General features: G+C 38.7%; 1 protein-coding gene and 1 long non-coding RNA gene across 12 annotated transcripts in view; both read right to left on the bottom strand.

Annotated features, from left to right (window-relative positions):
* The window catches only part of LOC117950501, a 786,205-nt gene that overhangs the window by 451,960 nt on the left and 309,267 nt on the right, over positions 1–24,978 (bottom strand). The window lies entirely within an intron of this gene.
* LOC117950485 (ephrin type-B receptor 3-like) overlaps positions 16,518–24,978 on the bottom strand; it is a 60,092-nt gene continuing 51,631 nt past the window's right edge. For 9 of the 11 annotated variants that reach the window (XM_034881580.1, XM_034881584.1, XM_034881581.1 and 6 more), the window contains exons 15-16: positions 22,837–22,992; positions 16,518–20,683 (exon numbers count right to left, since the gene is read on the bottom strand). In XM_034881580.1, coding sequence (XP_034737471.1) covers positions 20,575–20,683; positions 22,837–22,992 — 265 coding nt within the window. In that variant the 3' untranslated portion in view covers positions 16,518–20,574. The remainder of the gene's footprint in view (positions 20,684–22,836; positions 22,993–24,978) is intronic. The other 2 variants (XM_034881588.1, XM_034881589.1) reach the window with 1 other exon arrangement.

The raw sequence follows: 24,978 nt of genomic DNA on the forward strand, positions 1-24,978 counted from the left end.
CCCGTAACCCATAGGGGGTCCTCAAATCCTGCCAAATTATTTGATATAAACATCTTTTTGAAATTTTTCTTTTTCTTTTTTAATACAATGTCTATAAATAGACATTAATATTCATCCAACATATTAATAAAAAAAGATAAATGGGCCTATTTCTGAAAAATACATTATTTACACACTGAAGATAAGCTAAGATGAGATAATAATCGGTGAGTGAGAACCACTAGACTGATGTTGCAATACATCCTCTTTGATATCCAAACAGTTTGATATCCTGTGCCTCTAATCATCCAACAGAATTATTATATAATGCTAGTAAAACTTATATTTAGTAGCTTTGCGGTGAGGTTGGGTGTGTTTTGATTACTTGCTTGAGGCAAAGAGAGGATGTGGCTTCATCCTCCTGTTCCAAAGCAGCTTGATTGCCTCAGGACAGGGCCAAGCATGCCTGCACGTTCACACTGTGTGGCATGGCAAGCTTTAAGCGTCAACTGGAGATGGAGTGGGATTGCTTTCCCTCCCATCATGCCAGCTGGCGCAACTGTTCTTATCAGGTTAACTGGCTTGGGACAGGTTCAATTGTGCTCACTCACTGACACACAGGGGAGACTAACAGCGAAGGCAACAAAGTAGAGTGACATCTGCTTCTGGGGTGCAGTTTCTCAAATTTTAGTTTTTTTTGGTTGAATTTTTTGGTTGAATTTTTTGGTTTGTTTAATGTTCAAATTTGCAAGATATTCACAAATGTGTTTAATGATAAAAGCAAATCAATCTAATACACATGACAAGATCAAGTGAACACAAATCATTCTTCCATATCCAGTTCATGTCACGCCCGTTTCAACCCCAAGACAGCACTGGCAGAGTAGCAGGAGCTAACCCTGTCCTAAGGTGAAAATTGTTTATGATTCTCTCAAGTAATCTTACTGCACGTAGTTACTTCTGCAGTCTTGTGATATTGCACTTATATATATTGCCAAATTTCTCAAAATGTACTGCTTATGATTTACATATGACTTTAATAAAGCTTGACTGATTAACCTTGACAATTTTCATACCTCAAACAACTTTCACTGATCTTAGGTGTATACAAATTATCTTAAAGATGTGTCAAAGAGAAACGTTGACAATGTTTTTTTCATGCCTACCACTGATGAATCCTATCAGATTGTAATGAATTTTGTACTAAGTAATCCGAATAGCTTTTCTTTTTTACCAGCAAATATGACTAAAACCTTTCCAAGAGGTGTGTGAATCCATTTTGTGGCGTGATTGAAAGCTATTCATCACAGTTGGCAGTCACTCACAGTCACTTCTGCACCGTGCACGTACTTGTGCCATGTCTTTTTTGTAGTAAACACTCAGCACTCAGGGAATAAATACAAACTACATTAAGATTTGTCGATAGTGACGTTTGACATTTGCTTTTGTACCTTTCTGTGTGGTGATCCACACTTAACATTAGGTTGCAATCTTCATTGCCCGAACCGAATGTGGAGTAGTTGAAGTACTATAATGTTAAAATAAAACACCTTGAAGTTATTTTAGTTATGTTATGTTTAGCAAGCCCGCTAAAAAAGGGTTAGGGTTAAAAATGTAGGAAGCATTCAGTTGAGCAAACTGTCACATTGAATTGGAATGGTGGGTGGGAAGAAATATACACCATATGCAGTGTGTTTCCTTAAGACTAGATTAATAGCGTTCACACTTATTTTCCACAGTCGTGAGTTGGTTTCTGGAGGGATGGATGACAATGGTTGAGGATGCATAAGGAGAAAATGATTGAAGATAGAAACATGGTTGAGGTGAGGGAAATCTTTGTATTAAACCAACAGTACGTCATAATGTTTTACCAAATCTGAACTCCATTTTAGTAAACATGACCGCTCTTTGAACCTTAGAGCAGAGGGCAGATGGGGATGAGGATTAACAGGAAGGAGAAAACGGCAAGAGAGGGGGCAAAGGCCTTCTGGATCAAAGTGGAGGCAACAAAAGAGGGGAGAAGTGAGAAACTACTAAATGCATTTCCTGCAGAAAATGCTTGTAAATGTTGAAAAACATAATTTGCTAAAGCTAAACTGGATTCCTAGCATAATTAAATAACAAGAAAGTAAAGTAGTGAGAACATTTGGAAAAGTTGCAATGGTTTCAATTAGTATGAATTTCATTGAAATATTGAATAACACCAATATTGTACTCAAAATAGGTGGAATATTTTAAAGTTATTCGAAAAGCTGTTGCTACACTAAACAAGTGTAAGAAGGTGAACTCGTAGGACAAGTTGTACAATTTCAAACGTTTCTAAATAATTAAAAATGTCTTTAAAAGGCTGAATAATACTAATGTTGTAAGCAAGTTTTTGTGATAGCTGAAGCTAAACTGAATTTGTGCTTTAATTTAGATAAAGAAGTAAGTGAAAAAGTTATGAATGAGTTGGTAAAATGAGAAATAGGTGGGTCGTATAAGGAAATCTCAATCATCTGTCTTCATTGTTAAGTAATAATAAAGTTTTATAAAACTCCCAATGAAACATTTTAAGGTTTGACTGGAGTATGAATCCATAAATAAGAATTGGCAAAGCACCAAAAGCAGCGGAAGCAATGTAAATAGCTAAAAAAGGAGAGGGATGAAGGATGCACAATAAAGAGGAAGAAATGTTTTGCACTGTACTATTGTTTCTTTACGGCAGACATATTCACAGAGAAAGGCATTCTCACGTACCGGTCCGTATGATATTGTACAAAAATGTATGGACACCAAAATCAAAGATATCTTATGAAACTAGGAGACCACTGGCTGGTCCCAGCATCACGTGACGCTGGCTGATAACATGCCCGTGACGCAGAACAGCTAGCTAGCTAGTTGCTAGTTGTTTAAGCCACTACGGAGATTTGTGAAGGAAAAAGTTATAGTATAGTACGTAGAAAAAAGGGATGAAAAGTCACAAAATAGAATATTGAATAAAGAAATAGAAAAAATTACATTGTATTTTTTTTAAAGTCACTGAATGGCATTTTGTAAAAAGTGATAAAAAGCCATATTATAGCATGCACGTCAAAGAAGTGATTAAAAAGCATTAGTATACTATGTCAAAAGTTACAAAAAGTCATGGAAAAATATGTCAAAGGAAGTCCAGAAGGTCATGCAACCTCAACACACAAAAATGCCCAGCCCAGAATGCTGACCAAAACAGGGGTAACAGTGTCAAATGCTAGGGCTAAAAAAGTGAAAAAGGACGTAGTATAGTATGACAAAAAAGTACTATAATTGTGTGTTAAAAAAAGTGCAAAAAAAGTCATAGTATAGTATGTCGAAATATAGTCACATCATGACGGAAAAATAATTTCAAATGAAAGAGAATAGTATTTAAAGAAATGTTATGTTACACTATGTAAAAAAAAAAGCCATTAAAAAGTCAAAGCGTAGTATACCGGAAAAATTGATAAAAACTAATAGTTTGTCGTAAAAAGTCAAAAAATACTATGTTGAAAAAGTGATAAAACAGTCATAGCATAGTATGTCGAAAAAAGCGCTAGGAAAGTTGTTGTATAGTTTGTTGTATGAGGTGTTAAAAACTTCATAATGTAGTATGTTGAAAGACGCATGGTACAGTATGTCGAAAGTGATAAAAAAGTAATTGTAAAGTATGTTAAATGAAGTGATTAAAAAGTCTTAGTATAGTATGTTGAAAAAAAAGTCACTGTGTCAAAACTGTGATAAAAAAGTCAAATCATAGTATGTCAAAAACATTAAAAAGCCAAAGCAAAGTTTGTCGAGAATAGTATAGTATGGATACAGTAGGATGTTGAATAAAGTGCTAAAAAGTCATTGTGTAGTATGTCAAAAAAAAATGATAAAACGTCATTGCATAGTATGTCAAAAAGAAGCCGTTTAAAAGTTTAAAGTATTGTGTATTGAGAAAAGTCATAAAAAGTGATTGTTAAGTTGAGAGATGTCTGAAAAGTGTCTAAAAAATTGTAGTAGTCATATTATAGTATGTTGAAAAAAAGTGAAAAAGTTGTAAAAAAGAAGTTCCTATTTGCTGGGGGTTGTTGGAGCAGTGCTGACCACTGAGCCAAAGTCATAGTAAGTATGTCAAAAAAACATTGAAATTTCATTGTATAGTTGTGTTGGAAAAAGTGTTAAGAAAGTCATAGTATAGTATGTCAGAAAATCATGGTATGCTATTTCGATAAAGTCGTTACATAATATGTCGAAAGAAGTTGGAAAAGTTATAGTATTGGACCTTTACTTTAAGAATGTTTGAAGGCAAAGCAGGTGGCCAAGTGGTTAAAATAATGGACTTCTAATCCCTGGTGCTCTACATGCAGGGTTTCAAATCTTGTTGAACCATGCAACTTTAGTCTGCTACAGCCACATGTCAACGATAAACCTAGCTGCATTCAATCAACACTCCTTGGAACAATGTTGTCTGTTTCTCCCAGAAAAAAGCACTCATGTAATTATTCTTTTAGTATAATATGTCAGAAAAATCATGGCATAGTACATTGAGAAAACCATGAAAAAGTCACTGTACAGTATGTTGAAAAAAGTCTTATTATAGTATGTCAAAAAAGTGCTTAGAAATTCAGAGTTTGTCATATGTAGTGATAAAAAAGTTGTAGTATAATAAATGGAAAAAAACATGTTATAGTACGTTGAATAAAGTGATAAAAGATCATAGTATAATTTGTCAAAAAGAGTCACAGTATGTTGAAAAAAGTGATTAAAAAGTCATATTACAGTATGAAAAAATGAATAAAAAGCCATAGTATAGTATGTTTAAAAAAGTGATAAAATGTCATAGTTAAGTGTGTCAAAAAAAGATGTTAGTCTATATAGTATATTGACAAAAGTCAAGAAAAACTCGTACTCATCAAAGTCATAGTATACAATGTGAAATGAAGTGATAAAAAAGTCATAGTATAGTATGTCCCAAAAATTATTTTAGCTTGTAAAAACATCTGAAAGAATATGCAAAATCCACACAAAAAGTCCCAGCCCAGAGTGGTATTGAACCAGGGTTGTTGAAGCAGTGCTAACTGCTGAGCCATACTCATAGCATAGTACTTAAAAAAAAGTCAAAGTATAGTATATTGAGAAAAGTCATGAAAATGTCATAGCACTACATGTCACAAAAAGTCATAGTGTACTATGTTGAATGCAGTGATAAAAAGTCACAGTATAAGATTTTTAAAAAAGTTATAAAAAATCGTAGTGATCTATGTCCAAAAAAGTCATGGTACAGTATGTAAAAACATACTAAAAACATATTAGATCATGCAAAATCCACATAAAAAAGCCCAGCCCAGCGTGGGATTGGACCAAAGGTCAAAGTCTGTGGTTCCTATGTGCTGGTAGTGGTCAGAGCAGTGCTAAACACTAAGTAAAAGTTGTAGCATAGTACTGTATGTTGAATAAAGTGATAAGTCAAAGTATAGTATGTTGAAAAAAAGACGTTAATAAAAAAAGTCATAGTGTAGTTTGTTGAAAAAAGCATAGTATGGTTTGTTCAATAAAGTGAAAAAGTGACACTATAGTATGTTTAAAAAGTTGTAAAATGTCATAGTATAGTGTGCCAAATAAAGTGAAAGATTCTTAGTATAGTATGTCAAAAAAAGTGAGTAAAAAGACATAGTATAGTTCGTAAAACAATAGTAATGAAAAGTATATAACAAAGAAATAATAAAGTATGTCAAAAAGTCATATTATAGCATGTAAAAAAAAAGTCAGAGCATACTCTGTCGAAACACAAATGATAACAAAGTCATGGCATAGTGTGTGTTAAAAAAAAAAGTCATAGTACTCTGTGTCAAAGGAAGATCAGAAGTAAATACAAAATCTACACAAAAATGCACAGCCCAGACTGGGGATTGGACCAGGAGTATCATTCTATTGTGCCTACTTGCTTGTGATAGTTGGAGCAGGGCCAAACACTGAGCTACTGTGCCACCCAATAACGTGTGTTAAAAACAGTCATAGCATAATATTTACAAAAAAACACATCAAAAGTTGTTGATGATGATATACAGCGGCAGTGCTGTGAAGTATATGGACAAGCAAATACTCTGGCAAGCAAATTTCATGTGTTCTGAAGAAGTTAAAATATCTCTTTTCAGAGCATACTGTACTCCAGTGTATACAGCTCATCTATGGTGCAGCTACAGTAAAGCAAAGATAAACAAGATAAAGGTGGCATACAATGATGCATTTAGAATTTTAATAAAGTGTCCAAGATGGACCAGTGCTAGCCATCTGTGTGTGACCTGTGATGTTCCCACCTTCCACGCTGTGCTGAGGAAGTTTATGTACAGATTTATATGCCGGTCAAATGAGTCAATAATACAATTTTTAATGCTACAATCAATCCTGCTTTTAGTGCCACCAGATATTCGTCAAAACTGTGGAATCACTGGAACACGCAGCTGTACCTGTTTTAATTTTTGGGCATTGCAATTGTAGATTTGTATGTGCGTGTGTTTCTTTTGTGATGTTTTTGGGGATCAGTTTGTCTATATGTATTTATGTTTGTGTTTAGTCTGAACCCCTTTTGTAACGTGTTGAGTGTCCTTTTTTCTTTTTTTTTTATCTGGACCTTAATAAAGAAATATAAAAGGTCATAACAGATTATGTCAAAAAATTGATAAAAGGTTATACTGTAGTATAGTATGACAGGAAAAAGTCATAGTATGGTATGTTGAAAAAATCATAGTATTGTATGTGATATAATGTCAACATGTACTACGTCAAAACAAAGTGATAATAGTCATGGTATAGCATGTCAAAAAAGGCATTAAAAAGTCAAAGTACAGTATTTTGACAAAAGTCATGAAAAAGTCATAGTATATTACACAAAAATTTTTAACAGTATGTCGAAAAAAAGGGATAAAAAAGTCACAGTACAGTTTGTTGAAAATACTCGTAGTAGAACATGCCAAAGCCACACAAAACGGCCCAGACTGGGATTGAACCAAGGGTCATAGTCTGTGGTTCCTATTGGCTGATGCTTGACGGTGTAGTGCTAACCACTAAGCCATAGGCACAGTATAGCAGGTTGAAAAAAGTCATAGTATAGAATGTCAAAAAGCCATTAAAACGTTACAATATAGTAATGTCAGAAAAAGTGACAAAGTCATAGTATAGTTTGTCGAAAAAAGTCATGAAAAGGTTATGGTAAAGTAAGTTGAAAATAGTCGCAGTGTGGTATGTGAAAGATAGTCTGGAAGAAAATGCAAACTCCCACCAAACAGGCTCAGCCTGGACTGGGGATTGAACCAGCGGTCAGATTCTCCGGGGGAGGGTGCTGTTGCATGACACTGTATCCATGTCACATTCTCATTAGGGGTTAAGCCACCCTAAATGTCTGATCCAAGAATCGCCCGTGCTGTGAATGCTGCTGAATCAGCATTCATACAATAAGTGCCCCTTTTAGAGTTTAGCTGTTTTTTTCTCTTTTGCCGTTACAAAGATATATTACCATAATCACCGCCTTTCCACTGTCATCAAATCGATTCAATTCCCCTCCACTGTTCTCAAAGTCCTCTGAGAAAAACATCAGTATCTTTGTGTTCCCTGGCAGAGGCAGTAAAGTCAGACAATGATCACCAGTCCAGTGAGAGGGTGTGTGTCCTGAGGAAACAGTCGCAGCAACCGTGGTCGCATTACCTCAACTCCACACAGTGGCAAGTTAACAGTGAGAGAGGTGCGCTTTTGGGTCGACAGGGTCGGCAGTTCAAACCGATTTGGAATGTCTAAACAAGAAGGTGTATGAGATGTTTGTTTGCCTCTCAAACTCACCCTACTATTTTTCTGTCCTTGAGGAAGGAGATGTGACCCTCTAAAGTGCTGTAAGCAGAGCAATTTAGCAGCCACTGGCACGAAAATAATGTACATGGGTCAACTGTTAAGAATGTGTATGGCATTCAATACTAATAGGAAAAAAACATTCCATCACAAACAAATGTTGCAATGCAATTCTGGCACTTCTGTACCTTGTTATTTGGTGGTTTTCTTACAGGTAACAGTAATATTGAATTGAAGACAGACTTTTGTTGGGACATAACCCATACCTAAACGCAAATGTGCATAACCTGTGAACAAAATCACTATCTAAGCAGGTTGAAGATAAGTGGGTACACCAATAAAGTTAAATTCATTTATTTTAAACATGAACTTGATCAGTTGATGCATTAAACACATTGTGTGAGATCCTAAAAGTGAATGTTGCTTTTAACTGCCATGCAGTCACTGCAAAGGCAATATAATAAATAGGATATATTTATCTAGAGTTAGAACACTGTAGAAAATCAAATCAAAGGAAAATATGAAGAAAATAAATACAAGCACATACTGTTCATGGAAATGAGGTGAATGGAGTTTTTACAGGGTGCAGGTGCTGCTTCTTTTCAACTCAGTGGTACACAGTGTGCCAGGGGACTGAGCTTTGTCTGTGAATGTCTTCCAACTGTCTGCCATGCCTCTCAGCCTATGTGATGGTTTTTATCACATCCCACGGGACCACTGGAGCATGTGTGGTTGGAGGTGTGCTTGTATTGTTGTTGTCAAGCGTGTCTAGATTTTTTTTTATTTAAACGTGCAGCTAATCCTTTTTTCTGCTCCCATCAGAGCGGGATGGTGTTCTTATGTCAACACAGCAAAACCATCTCATCTAAAGACACACACACACGTTTGCAGCTGAGAATGAAGACTTGAAAGTAAACATGAACAGCCAGAGGTAGGACCACACACACACACACACACACACACACACACACACACAGTAGTACATATCTATCTAGTGCAAGTGCAACCATTTGAAGGATTTAAACGTTGTTGCAAGGAGTTGACAGTACATGATGTCAACATTCTAAGGTCACAAAAGTGGGAATTTTATTTACCGAACTAATTTCAACAACTACACTACACTGATTGTTGTAAAAAAAATTACAATAGCTGAAATTCACTGCCACTCTCCACACCATTAAAAAGAATATTAAGTGTAGGATTAAGGGGAGAAGGATTAAGAGTGGATGAGAAAAGCAGAACAAACAGAACATCACTGCTGAAAAAAAAAAAGCTCTTACAACCAATTTCCTTTAAAGTCTGACATTCTTTCCTCTGCTATTAATACATACATTCAGTAGTACTAGATAATACTGCATCACAAATTAGCACCTAGTAATCTTATTACAGAAGATGAGTTTATGGGCAGCCTTTGATGTGTGAAGCATAGCTTTTATTTCACATTTTCCATGTGTTTAATATGATGTCTTTAACGATCTAGAATGTAATGAGAGGCAATTGCCTGCGCTAACTATGTCTCTATCGAAAGCTTTTATTGTTCTTCATTGGACATCATTTACACCCTGATAGCGCACTCTGCTAAATTAGGCTTGATACAAATCTTTGGTAATGAGCGATATGTGAGCACTGTGTGTTTAGGCTTGTCTCAACACAGCTATTAAACACAACGCTCACTGGTGTACCATGAGGGCAACAACTATCCTTAAAGCGTGAATGTCTGATTAGTTTATTTAAATCAGTGTCCTGTTTAACAGAATGACGGCTTCTCTGTTTACCAGCTGTCCTACATTTCTGCTTTCACAACTGCCCTCCTACTCGGAAAAAGAGGACACATTTTACCCAAGATGCATCACGATCTGGACTTTGTATGACCCCCGTCCGCCGTGATGCGGGCGTCTGGCCGCAGGCGGGTCACACATCAGTCACTTTTGTCCAGTCAGAATCCTCTGCTGTGATCGAGTGGCTGTGATTGGTGCAGATTCCGGTGATGCAATTGGTGAAGCGTCGCAGAGCGAACGCAGCAAACAGAACAGCCAAATGAAGAAAAAAAAAAAGGTCAGACATAACATGGTGAGTCCCTTAATCTGTGAAATCGGACAATGTCCCACTTTTCATGATTCATTTTAGTTTATTTGACAGAAAGCGCTTTATTGTTCCTGCTGTGTTTGCCTGACATTTAAGCTGCGTTTTTTTAGCCTCCGCCTTTGTTTTATGTCCAATCCGGGCAATTCGGACTGTTTACAGGTCATTGGCAGAGAAGAGAGGTAAAGCAGAGTTTGTAATGAGTTGACACTCGGTTCCACATTAAAAACATCTCACTGGCCTTGGAACCCACACAGCTGCGCAGCCCATAAGAATGTTCACACATTAGCCAACACCCCCCATTGCCTCACTTTTGTCTGCCTGCCACCTGACATTAGGTTGCTTCACTTTGGCCTTCTTTAGAGGTCCTTAGTGAGGTCAAGGGGTAAGACAGGACACGTGATGGTCGACCGGAGTTTGTCTGGGAACAAAAAATGAATTTGCACCCTTTGCCAGACTTTTATGGGGTCAATTGCGTCCAACATTTTTACTGTACCAGTACAGCACACATATGAAAGAGGTTTTTCCAGCTGCTGGAAACTAGTTAAAGATGATGGTTCTATTTTCTTCTTTCCGTTTATATTCCACCTAACCCCAACATAAACTCCTTTGTTGATGCTTTGGGTTTTATGGGGTGATTATTTTGCCCTCCCATTGATTGGGTGATGACTATATTTCCGACTGCTTTGGACTGCATAGTTGGGTGTTCTGTGAACCGGTTAAATATTTTGGTTGTGGAAGGCACAGAAAAAGAATCGGCCATCACCTGCTTCAACATATCGCATAAAAATATATTAAGTGTAAAATATAGTAATCATCAGAGCCAAATATTTCCTTGCATTTTGAATTCATAAGGGAGGTTTTCTATTATCGATCTTATTATTGCGATTTATTTTACCCTGCTGCACTTATTTTATAATGTGAACACAGGAGTGTTGTACAAAAGAACATACATATGTATTACATAATAGTAGTAATAATAATAACAAATAAATAAAAACCAAATAGAAAGAAATTAACCACAGTGGTGGGAGACACATCAAGATAATAATAATAATAATAATAATAATAATAATAATAATAATAATAATAATAATAATAATAATAATATTAATAATGATAATATTTAAATAATAAAATAATGCTAATAAAAATAATGCATTTTGTTTGATGGTACGTTTTGGGACACCCAAGGACACCTTAAAGTGGATACAAATACTGTAGTTGTTCAAGAAACAACTAGGACTAATGCCTTATGTCATTGTAATACAGTCAAAAGAGTTCATTCATGGGACAACTGTGGTAAGGAATTAGAAAATTTAGCAAGTACAAACACATTTTTGAAAATGACATTAAATGGATAGGAGATGGATAATCGGAGCAGGAGCATAATAAGACAGAACAAAAACATGTAGCTTGTTTTTAATTCACGTTGATTTGTCTTGCTCTGTTTGATTCATTCTCATGATTTTGTTCTTGTTTTGTTTTGAATGTTTCATTTGTGTTTGGTTTGATTTGATCGTGTATGTTTGGTGAACACTAGGGCAGGAAGTTGGAACATTTATGTTTAAAATTAAGGTTATTGATAAAATATAAACAATGGGTAGGACTTGAAGAATTCACTTCTTTATCCTCTTTTTTACACATGAAATACTTAATTATGTCAGTGTGTTTTTTTTTACATGTTCAAAATAGAATCTGATCTAAAACACAGTACTAAGGTGACTCAATATGTCAAAAATATTGAAATGACTATCGGCCGTCTCCCTGATATACTCCTGATCCTTTTCTATTGATAATAATTGATGGTATGAACCTCAGTAGAGTTAAGATACATAATAATTTTGGGTATAACTTCAAAGTTAGGCAATATGTTGATTTCACAGACAAAATAAATGGGTTTTGATGGGGGAAAACAGCCATTGCAGTAATCATTTCCATTCTGAATGTCTTCGGGAAAATAATCCTGAAGCTTTTCTGAGATGTAAAATGTTTTTTTAGTTTTCTAAAGCCCCTTCGTTTGTTGTGAACACAAAAGAAAATATGAACCTTAACTGAATTTTCAAGATAGAAAACAAATACTCTGTTATTAGGCAAAAGCTGGGAGTTTGCTTCTTTCAACTCCGTCTTATTTTTCCCCAGCCCTCTCAAACTTCCTCAAACATGGCACACTGTTTTTTTCCCTCTGTAAATCAAGGACAGTGGGGAGGACGGGGTGTGATTGCTTTCACAGCCAGGAAGTAATCACACCAGACCTGCCACAGCTCTGATTAAGACTGATAAATATCGACAAGCAGTTAATGAGATGTCAAGCAGGAACAAGGCTCTTCCCTTCATGCCTACCGATGACACCAATCGAGAGGAAAAATGACCTTGACTCGGTAATGTCATGACCGTCTCTCTGTGCAAAGCACACGCTATATAATTATTTTTAGTTGGGGAGCAAAATTATCAATGGTGCGGCGGAAAAATTCACATCAAAGAAATAGTGAATAAATAAACTGAGAATGCTTGTTGTCGGTACAATGATTTATTTTCCGTTAACAGTAACAGACAGATAGATACTCAACAAAACGTCTCCTGCAGATAGGTCAATCAGCTGATTAAAAGATTAACTCAGACATTTGTCTCCTATTGACTGTGCTGTTCCACATATCAGTGCCCATCCTTAAGCTTAGAGTCTTAAACACATCAATAAATTCAAGGAGGTACAGATTACCATTTCTATATTGAGATCATTTGTTTTTGGTTAGCATAGTGACACTGCAGTGTTTTATTTCTGTTAAAAAGAAACAAGCCTGAAGCCTTCTGCAAACACTATAGTGCACAAAAAAACTCTCCGAAAGACAGACAAGCCTACTAGACATCTGCTGAACCATGATTAGGACACAAGCACAGTAGGGGGCTGGAAGAAAGCAGAATAATTATCTTGCCAAGCATCGTGTATGCATTGCTGTGTGTGTGAGGTCTTTTCCCCTGAGTAGCATGCTCACTTCAGTGCGGTTTCATGCTAGGCCATGTGATTTATGCATCGTTGTGCTGGTATTACACTCTGTTTACAGTGAACTACGGCTCTATCTTGATAATTGCAGCCATGAGGACATCTTATCTTTTCATGGCGGCGTTTTGATGTGCTTGGTAAATGGCCTCGCCGTACCTGAAGGCTGCCATACCTCTTACATGTGACAGATTCCCACCAAGCGCCCGGCTTTGACCCTGAACTCCAGGTCACCCCACGGTCCCCGGGTGCAGTCCTGTCAAATATTGTTTCCCTGGCAGACATACTCAACCCATCAGACAGAAAGAGCATGCAGCTGCACCCAAACACCCAACAATAGGATGCTTGTTCTGGAGCCGAAAAGGTCGGTCCCCTTTTTGAGGAACAGGGCGATGTGAGCGGGTGGGCAAATATTTCAGGGGTTTTAGAAGGGAAATAATCTTTTCTGATGTTCCTTTGAATAGAAACGATCATCGGGACCACTGGAGAAACTTAAAAACACGGTATTTTGCTATAGAAATATTGACTTACTAATATTTATGTATAGCTATAAAATATTGAGCGTTTTTATGTTCTGCACAAATCACTTTACTATTTTTAAAAATGCTTTATATTAGTTAGAGTGTGTAAGACTAATCGTAACCCATAGCGACTTTGTCATTCATCCATCTACAGTCATGACTGTTTAAAAGGCTAAGACAAATAAAGGAAGTAGCATGCCAAAATTGTTGCAAACATAATGAATACTGTAAAATGACATATTGTTAAAGAAGCTGTAATTAATCAAAAAAAAAGGGAAGTGATAATCAGTTCCATCCGTCTGTAAGAGACTGCATGTGTTGAAAAGATGGTGTGGGAGTGTGGAAGAGTGGTATAAAAAGGACAGAAATAAAACAAAAGCATGGTGTGTGGAGAAAGTGTGGAATGAGCTAAGCAAATCAAAGGGGGCATTTAATTAGCACCGTCATGACATGCAGCAAAATAATACAATAACAAGAAATGTGATGTATCACACACTAAAACTGACACTCCACAGACGACCATTCCAAATGAAATTCAGGGAAATTAATTACACATTTTGTAACTCTCGTAGGCATATCTTTCTGATGACTCATCATACGTATTCCTTTACTTTCTTTTATTTTTAGTTGTACGTTTCATAGGACCCTTAAATAAAAGTAAGAAACAGAGGTGCAAACAAACACACATGCACAAACGCACACACATTTCTTTGTTGGAAGTATTTGCCAATTAGCAAGTTGCAGGCTTGGAGTGGTAATTAGGCTTTCCAGTCGGCTGGTGTCTGTGTACAGCTTAGCTGAGACAGGTCCGAAGCTAAATGCCTCGCTATTTGTCCAGCAATTATGTCAGGTCCCCGTGTCACAGTACAGACGTGACCAATTAGCTGTGCCTAGCTAAAGTAAGGGAGAGGGATTATGGCAGAAGAGATGGGAGAGGTTGAAAAAGTATACAGAGAACGAGTGAGGGGGTGTTAGTGGGGAGCTCATAAGAGGGGGAGAGTGAGAGGTCGTCCATAGGGAATAAGAGACAATAAAGGGAGACAGAGTTTGGCTCTGGAAATGAGGGGAAGGAGTGAGTAAGGAGGGGTTAAGGGAGTGGATTTCTTTCTTTTTTATGTTGCTGTGTTATCATGTTTCGCATTGATCCTCGTCCTGAACAACATTTGGCTGAGACATGCTAAGACATGCTAATTCATTGCGATATTTATGCTAATGTAGCCTTACTGACCAAGCAGGGATAATACATTTATCTTAATTGACGTCTCAATAATTCCCCCATTGCATCATATGGCATATTTTGATGAAACAGGCCTTTATACAATTGATTTTCTCCAGCTTAGAGTAATGTGACACTATGTCAATAGCTGTAGGAAAGTAAACAGTGCTCCAGTTCATCTTGGCATTGGTCCATATTTACTTCCAACTGACAGATTATACTACGTATCGAGCAAGGAGCAACCACTATCTGGGCTAGTCAAAACAACGCCGAACCGATTATATGGTCCCTGGTCCGTCTCAGGATGCACACAGTAGTCATAGTTAATTTTGTTTCTTTACATTGGGGTTTTTAAGTTTACTCTGCCAAAGTTGTGCCAAGAAAATGCGGGTTATTTGTCCGTGATATGCTGTTGGACCTTAGATGCAGTGTGTTTGTCACCTGCAAAAACAGTGGAGAACAAGAAGCTGCAGAAGTCGGGGAAATCTGAGATGAAATTATTCTGCCTGCAACACAAAAAGAAACCACATAATCCTCTGTTGGAACTTCTCTGAGCGCATCTAGGGGGGAGCGTTTCAAAAATATCTGCTCTACCCAGACACCGAGACCACCCGTTCCAAGACTCTGTATTTAATTGGACAGGGAAAGGGAGAGCCAGGGGACAAGGCGAGGGGCGGATGAGGTAGAATCTATGATCTGAGCATCTTTCTCTTTTTTGTCTGGAAAACAAGAGTGTTTGCTCAGGGCCTGCAGAGATGAGAGGAGCTCATATAAATTAGTGAGCTTAAAAGACAATATAGGGAGCTTTGGTGTTGCATGACATTGACATGGCTCTATGGATTCGGTAATGTTTGGATTTGGTTGTCACGTGTCTTGCAAACTTTGTGAGGCTGAGAGCAAATCAATCCTGTTCTGATGTTAACTTTTGCGCAAAAAAAATCTGATTTGCAATTTGCCCACTATATGTTGGCATTCCTCTGGTCGCATGTTGCGAAATGGAGGGTTGCAGGTTCAAGTCCCCATACGGTCCAAAGTATGGTGGTGGACTGGTAGCTGGAGAGGTGCCAGTTCACCTTCTGGGCACTGCCAAGGTGCTATTGGCAAGGCACCAAACCCCAAACTGCTAGAGGTGCCTTTCCATGGACAGCCCCCTCATTCTGAAATTTCTCCATTTAGTGCATGCATAGGCACTGAGCATGTGTGTGTATCCGGCCTGTGTGTAATAACAACAGAGTGTAAATTGTAATTTCCCCATGCAGGATTAATAAAGTATACATTTTTATACATCTAAATTTAGAAAACTGCTTCGATTAGTAGTATTTAACTTCAGAAATGGCAAGGAACTGAAAGGAGCATTAGAAATACATGAACTCTGGGTAACTTCTTCCAAGGATCAATATCCATTCATCAGGTGCCTGTAGCAATAAAGATGAAAGCTTTACACAGCCTTAGAAAAGAAATTATAGACAGTGTAACTCTAAATATCCTCAGGCTTTTCTAAGACAAGGGGACAATACAGGCTAAACCTGTCTGAAACACATCAAATCAGAGAGCTTTGGTAAAATGAACCTGTACTTACAGGTACACCAAGCACATTTATAGAAATATTAAATCTGTGAGTGTGTAATGTTTATCTGAAGCAGATAGTTATGTGAACTGAAGCGTTGGTGCCACTTTATCTACAAGAAATGTTATTGTGATGAAAAACTACACAATGTTCTGGTAATGATTATTGCAGGGAAAGACAGCCATAAATGTTAAGCAGTTAAATTGATTGTGTTTGTCTTGGGGAATTACAAGAGTGGAGTACATGTGTGTGATTACGTGTTGGCGTGGAAGAACAATTTACATGAATAATTTTAACAATTCAAAACACAACATAGACACTCAGGAGATCGGGTCACATTTCTTAAATAATTTAATTGCAAAAGAGTCTTTTAAAAATATTTCTACAAGAATGTATCATCATTTTTGAGTAATTTGCTGTGTATGTCTGCACCATTAAATACATCTCAATGCTTTTAAAAGAGGAATTTCTCAGCACTTTAGTCTGTCCCGTCCCCCCGCAGTTACCTATACACGTACACCACTCTCTGAAACTTCTCACTGCCTTGTATGAGGAGTATTTTTTTTTAAAGTGACCAAAAGACAGATGTGGAGTAAGTTTGTTAGAAGACAGAATAAAAGGCAGTACTGTAAATGTGTAATTAAAACAGACAACTGAAGAAAAGAAAGTTAGAGTTGTAAGTGGAGGAGTTCCAGGAAGGGTGGGTGTGTTTGACGATCGGTGGAGGCTGTAAGAAAGGTGGAAGGAATGTTGGGAAAAGTTTGAATCCTACTGGCACACAAAGAGACAACCACATCTGCAAAAGTCTAAACGCTGCTGATCAAAGTGTTTCTGTGTAAAATGGCATTCCTTTTGTCTCAGACACGCACAAACACACACGCTTTCTCTCACACACACACAAACAGTTCATCTTACTTTCAGCAATGTGTGCTGTCAGGAGGATATATTAAACACTTCCATGAATGTGTGAAAAATCCACTTAAAGATTAATTGTTTGCAGTTGATGTGGCAGCGGTTTAATCATTTCAAGATGCGCAACAGTGCCAGTTGTGCTCATCACTCACGGCCAGTTGGCTTTGGCGAACACAACTCCAGACCCCGGCGCACCATGTGCACCTCATCAATAGTTCATGAACCTCAATGCACTGCCATTTTTCATGAGTGGGCATGTCTGCCATCTGATTGTGTTTAGCCACCATATGCCCCCCCGCTCTATTTTTATGCTCATGAACTGTGTCTTTTTTGGTGCCACATGCAATTTTGCAACAGTGACTTAGCTGATTGAATGATTGAGCAGAGTGCAGCAGACAGTACTGTTGTATATATTGTATTATATTTTACTTTGGGTAAAAGTGAGCTTCTGATTCCATTAATTCTGCTCTTCTCTCATCTCCGAAAGTAGACAGTGTCACTCTTTTCCGATAAACATGTTTTGCTATGGGAAGAAAGAAAATAATTCTGCAGAAAAAATGTTTGGCATGTGACAGGCACTTTCAGCACTTTCTCATCTTGACAACAAATCATGCTAAATATACCTGCACTTCTGATTCTCAGCCACGAGAATTATTTCCTGTATAGTTTGACAGTTAACAGTTAAATTAATACTTGACTGTGCCCTACAACTGTTACATTTTAGTAAGCCCTTAACAGAGTGTACTAGTGAAAAAGCCTTTGTGACAAAACATGAAAAAATATAAAAGAGGAAACACATTGTTTTGCATACTATCCTTTCATGGCTTTTGAAGGGACTTAAGAGAAGCTCACAAAAGTATAATCGGAAGACACACTGCATGGCCACTAACATCACGTTATCATTACACACCTAATAATAATAATATTATTCACATATTGCATTGATCAGCTCCAACCCTAACAATATGGAGACTGTCTGGAAAATCACACCAGTGGTGCGGCCCCATCCCTTAATCCACTACCTTCAAACATCCCTCTCTGAGAAGTGCAAATAGTATGGTCTCCGTGATGCAGCTGCAATCATTTAGGATGAGGGGGTCTGTAGATTTGGGGCTGTCTGCGTGCCAGGGCTGTTGATCCTGCACTGTACTAATCACGCAGCAGTCCAAACTGAGACAGGATGATTGCAGGCCAGACAGGAAACGAAGAGAGATAATGATAGGTCAGTCGACCGTATGTCTGCGCTCACTGCCTGCTCGTATCTATGCAATGCCAGATTGGCAACCAACCTAACAGACAAGGACCAATAGGTTTCTCTTGACAGCTCTGAGTTCACTGATGAGCATCCTGTTGCAAGGAGGCAAACTGCAGGTTGAGTGATGGAGCGATTTAAATGATTGGAAGGTAGGCTGCATCATCTCTGGACCTAGCCCCTAATGACTCCTTAACCTCCTACATAAGATGGGTTGGGGGGATTGTTTGAGGCCATGGTAAATGAGGAAAATTAAAACCAAGTTAAAGGGAAGCATTTGAGTGGTTTTTTGCCTAGAAGACAATTAGTAACAGCTTAGTGGTTCACAGATGCTCTTCCTGTTGAGAATGAGAATGGATTGGGGATGCCTAGTTTCCAGTTCAGGTGGCACACACCTACACCGATACTCACACAACGATGAACGGAGAGCTAAGGGGTGACAGTAGTTGTTCATCTTCTCCTCTCTGCCTCCATCACCTGACATTCTCCATTCACTCTCTTCTTACTCTGCTTTCTGTTAATTTGACTCTAAATCAAACATTCCACAACAACACTTCTATTTTGTCAAAACACCATTTTTCTTTTGTTATTTATCGTGTTTTTGTTACAAAACATGTACAGGCTGTTTAGAACAACAACAAAAATACAATATTCAATTTATATGCAATTTCTTATGTTTAATAATCAGCAATCCAATAGGTGAATCCTTTCTTCTGATTGTTCCAAGTCCACTGTCCCAAATACAGTCCATCTGGGTGTTGGTGGGGGAGGGGGGGAGGGGGTTGGAGAGCGAGGTACAAATAAATACATAGGGCAGGATGTCAAGAAATTAAAACAAGAATTTTGATTATTTCTAAATCCAGATAACAGTAAGTAGAAAGTAAGGTGTCCATCACGATTTCTCTCAGTTTCATCATGTTGCATATATATATCTATATATATCTATATATATAGATATATAGATATATATATATCATCAGTTCATTTTTTTGGATTCGATAAAAAAATGTTTAACAGTTGTCCACAGAATATAGCGTAATTGTTTCAGATATATTTGCTCCTTGTCATGGTTCAGTTCATGCGTTAATTCTCCACGGTGGCAAATAGCGGAAGCTGTATTGTACAGTATACTCGTGTGCAACTTGACACACCTGCACATCCAAGCACACTTAATCACACATACACGCACACATGCGCACGCACACATACAAAAACGCACACAAAAGGTCAACTGGTATTTCAATAGTGTTGCCACAGTCCTTGTCTCCCCCTTAATCACATATAGCGTCCAGCGGGGGTTACTTAGGTTTGACCGGCCATTTTGAAACCACAAATCTCCCAAACAATGTGTAAAAAAGCCACAAAAAGGTGTGTGGACAAAGAAAAAGAATACACAGTTGATGAGCAGGTGATCCCAAGCTGTGCAGCTATCCTGAGTCACTTCAGGTCAGGGTGAAGATGTCATCTGGTAACATGTTGAGGATTCAGGAGCCAAAACAAGCGGCTGCCCTACTTGGACCTTTCTGAACTCTGTCATCCTCTTGACCTTTGACCCCTGCCCATCATACATCCTCTTCCACCACCTCACCCTTCTCCAGCAAGTGCCCTTTTAGATAACACACCTTCAATATGAAGATGGAGAACGATGCACGTGCACAGTAAAACAACTTCTATCAGGGAAAGAATAGTCCTTCATCTCCTGTGGGCTCCGAAACACCTCTGTTTTTTTTGTTAAGTTTTATGTTTTGTTCACTTATGTATACCAGGGTGTTCATTCTTTACCATATATTACGTCCATCAAAGCTGGGTTGAGAGGTCACAGGGAGGGGCTCTTGCGTGAGGATCAGAGTGTGACATTTCAGTTACAGGGCTGAGGCCAACCTCACTAAAACACACATGCATGCAAACGTCAACCCACACCAGTACTGGTGAGGCACGCATGGGATATAAGGGGGTTAACTCTTCTTCCTCTCGAATACACACAAATTTTGATTGGAGGGAAAAAGAAACTATGACGAATAACAAAAAAGCAGGAACAGGTAATGGAAGTGGTAGTGTAATAAAGAAAAACTAAATAGTCAGAGGCACTGCAAGCCAGTTTCATTAAGTTTAGTTGGCAGAGATGGGTCAGGCAGCGAGGGTTTCCAATAGCTCTTTCTGGCACAGTTCCTCCCCCTTTTCCTGTCTGGCTGTCCTTCGACTACATCTGTCGGTGTGCCCTGTCGCTCACACCTGAACAGGAAGTGTTTGGTTCATCTGTAGTCTCATGTCCTGAATGCTACCGAGAATCTTCTTCTGATGGCCGGCCAACGTTACCCCTATCCGCAGCAAGTCCCTGTGGAGTGACAAGAAAGGAGAAGGAAAATTAGAAAAGGTGGCTTGTAAAAAAATAAATGAAAGTAGACAAACATCAATTCTGAAGCTGAAGTGAAACTTTCGCTTTTCAACCACAACTAAATACACACTGTACCAGGTGGGAAAAGGGAAAGTACTTTGGCAATCCCCCATAAAAAGACCTCCAGAGGGTGCGTCAACAAAATGGGATAACTCATCCAGCTATAGTTAATGTTGATCTTAATGAAACATACTTCTGTTGCCTAGCAGGTGGGCAAGAGGAGCGTAGTCAAGGGACCATAATGTGATGTGTGTTAATGATTAAAGAGCAAACTAAGCTACTGTTCGGCAGCTGGCAGACTTCACAGAGCACACACCAGCCTGCCACTTAGCTACTTAAACAGGGAAGTAGAAAATCATATTTTTTGTATGATACATGACAGATTACTCAGTAAAGAGCCTGTCATTCATACTTCTGTGTCAGTATATCAGCTTTAACATGGCCACTGTTGCACAACATTCCTCAGTGCTTAAAAATATGCAAGCATATAAGACTAGAAAGTGTAAAGGAGTCTTTTAGTTAAGATGCTTAGAGCAGCTTCAGTGTGATCAGTATAGTAAGTAGAGGACCTTAACCCCAGATTGACGGTGCAGTGGGAAAATATCAAAACTGTTGACATACAGTGGACATTACGACACCGTTAAAAAGGCCTGGGAGAGCGCACCTGCTCAGTCCGTCATTAGTTAGACGGCATGATCTAATCATCATGGCCATGTTGGTTTAACGCTGTACAATTATATCACGAGAACTTCTCTTTTCCGCTTGCTTGTTTGATTTCCCAAGTCGATAGCTGAGGAGAAAGCGGACGGCGTCTGGAGAAGCGATTAGCTGACTGTTGGGACTCTGCCACAGTCTGCGTCCTCTCCGTTTAGTCATACACCCGGACACACACAAATACTCGATAATCTAATATTACATCCAGGCACCATACACTCTGCTTGTCGCAATGACTTTGTGGTTCCATCCATTTTAGAACAATTAACTCACACATGAACAAACGCACACATCCATATAGTAGAGCACACACACACACACACACACACACACACACACACACACACAAAAGACAAAGAAGGGCACATTACCACGATTTCACACAAATAAATAGTGCTTCTTTTTGTTTTTTCATATTTGGCCATCCCCATCAGTGTAACGATGGAGGATGAAATGATAATAAATGGGCAACATTAGAGGAATTACTGGCCATTAAGGACAACAGAGAGCCCCAGTACACCACACCTGTCAGCCTGTTCAAATTGAAACAAATTACCCCCACCTCCAATGCCTATTATGCAACTAATGAGGATAATTTATTTATCATTATAATTCTAATTCATTTATTTGATCATCACTAGCCGTCAATTTCCATGACTTCCATTACATAATTTCCGGTTTGTACACACGGCAGAAGGTGGGTGACCCGTCAAGGTAAACTGGAGATCATAGTTAAGTAAGCAGTAACGGGTGTTTGGTTGAAAATTGTACTACACTGTTAAATTAAGTATTTGTCCATTGTGTATCAGATGTGTTGTCTTCTGAAGCAGACTACTAATCTCTTGATTACAGAAGCATCCCCTTTCAACAGCAAACCTACCCTGATTGGTCAATTGCATACCAAATTAGAGGAAAAGTGTAGAGGATCTTGTGTTTTACCCATTTTTGTACTACTTTATATCTCTCTCTCTCTCTCTCGTCTCTTGGCAAGTTGTGTTGCCAGTAAATGTCCCATTTTCCTTTTTTAAACTAGCTTTATTTAAACACTACAACATGTACATAAATACTGGGACACATAACAGTCTAAAGGGTGTTACTTCAAAGCATGATTTATCTTGATATTAGAACAAACATACTTATGAAAGCTACGCTTATGTCCCACAGTGGAATGTGTTTTTTTTATTCTTCAGGTCTGTTCTCATGTATTAATTTCTTGTCTGAGCCTAATCAGAGCCTCATTTCCACATCTGTTCATGTTTAATTTAGTCAAGAGACTATTTCTATTCCCTCAAGGTCAATCTGTACAGCACTAATATGACTTTCCAACTCAGTCATTGACTTTAGGCCTGATTAGCTGCATCCACTTCCTGTCCACTTACTCTGATGTCATCTGGGCCACCAGGTCAAAGGAAGCAAATCCAGCGTTGACAAAGTTGTCACGGTAGCGGCTCATCTTGATGGCGTCCAGCCAGTCCCCCACAGTGGTGAAAGTGGTATAGTCTGGCACACAGCGGTCAAGCAAGGGCTGGGATACCCTACATTGGGGAGAGGGGAGGGAGGAGGGAGAAAGAGAAACAGAGAGAGAGAGAGGGTTTAGGTCGTCACTCTACTGCCTCAACCGGCCAACCTCACCCCCAAACGCCCACCGCTGAGCGCCACCTCTCCATTTCTCCACCTCTCCTCCTTTCTTCTCCCCTCCCCTCTCCTCTTCTCCACATGTAAGGAGTTGTGTGCAGGGGGTGGTTAGGGGGGTCACTTTTATGACTGTGGAGAGACTGGCTGGAGGTTTGGGTGGTGGGTGGTTGGTGGTGGATGCTGGATGCTGGCGCTGCAGCTGGTGAGGCAAGGTGGTGTATGTTCATAGAGCAGATGTCAAATCTGGTCTTGAATGATGACTACACGCATTGAAATTTACAAGAAACCAGACCCTGGAAAGATCTGTATAGCTCTCTTTGTGTTTGCTGAATCCTGTTCTTCATGTTGCAGTGAGATGTCACTGTTGTTGTGGAAACTGACAAAACAGAAATATCCCACATGAAATACAATCTGGGTGGTTGTATGGAGTTGCACCACTTACTGTACAAACTGTCAGGGCCCTCTAGGCACTCAGAGAGGGCCTAAGATATCCCAAATAATAATGTTTTATCAATACATATTTTGACAATGTAAACTTCTAAACACGTGTTTGGGGAAATAAACCCTTTAAACCGATCGATTTAGTTTGTGTTAGAATATGAAGGGTTGAATTAATTTTGCTGCCCCTGGCACAGTTGCTGGGAAGAAGATGTTATTCTTTCAGGTCTGTGAGTGGTGGTCCAGGTATAAATGTCCAAAGGCCAAGAAATAGTTTTGAATGAGAGACTAATTTCAGATGACGGTCAAATTCATCCATGTCTTCACTCTAAATAGGTGGGCTCTGTTATTGCTAACTCTATGACAACTTCCATCAGCTGTGGGGGGACACAAATCACAAGCTATCACAACCTATTCTCCCATGAGCACTGCTGATAAGTTAGCTTCCTAGCTTGTTGGTCAACGATGGAAGCCAGGAGTAAATACGTTACAGCTGATGAGGACGACATTGTGGAAAATGTATTTTAAAGTCATTTTACTTTCAATTTTGTTAATAGACAGCGTTTTAACTTAAGTGTCTTTTGAAAATGGATTACTTTGCTGTGTGCACATTGACATAATGTGTAGCCACCATGGTATAGGTTGAAATTTAGTTGGTTTTGTGTGGTAGGAGCGGGTGGCTGTCATGCATTTTGAACCCAAACCAAATGTCACCATGTTCTGCTGAAGTGCACACACAGCTTGTGTGATGATGCCATTATTTGTTAGGAGCATTTTGCTTAAGTAATCAGCTGTTTTTTGTTGTTGGTGATAATACTCACTCTCTCTATGATGTTTGCTTGCTGCGGTGCTGAGGATAGACTGGCATATTCATTTTTGTTTCACAACTGGAACTGTCATAGCTAACATTTGCAGTACTAAAAGAGAGGACACAATAAGGAAAGGCTGATAGTTTGCTTTTTTTTCCCAGCGAGGGAAGGGGGGTCAGAGGGCCAAGGTTTAAGAGTAACGGTTCGCTACTGCATACCAATGTGGTTTAAATCTGATCTGAGAAGATTGGATTTCCTGCAGTTTTTCTTGGTCAGCTCAAATCAGATAAACATGAGCTTAACTAGTCGGTTATTAGCCATGTGCTTTATAGTACATTGTCTCAGGATGTGTTTGAAGATGTTCGCATATGTACTTACTGGAACATCAACCAAGGTTGAACACACAAAAAGGTAACACCATTCAGAGGTGGAATAACATTGTGGGAAAATGCTTCATGACAATAAAGAAATGTCTGTGGAATGTAAAGACAGTTGTCTTTCACATGTATGCATGGTTGACTCATAACCCTGTGGACCCTGGCAATACATGGAAGGAGTGACTCACAAACCTGTGTGTGTGTGTGTGTGTGTGTGTGTGTGTGTGTGTGTGTGTGTGTGTGTGTGTGTGTGTGTGTGTGT

This window comes from Etheostoma cragini, chromosome 9 (genome assembly GCF_013103735.1).
Source record: "Etheostoma cragini isolate CJK2018 chromosome 9, CSU_Ecrag_1.0, whole genome shotgun sequence".
Lineage (NCBI taxonomy): Eukaryota > Metazoa > Chordata > Actinopteri > Perciformes > Percidae > Etheostoma > Etheostoma cragini.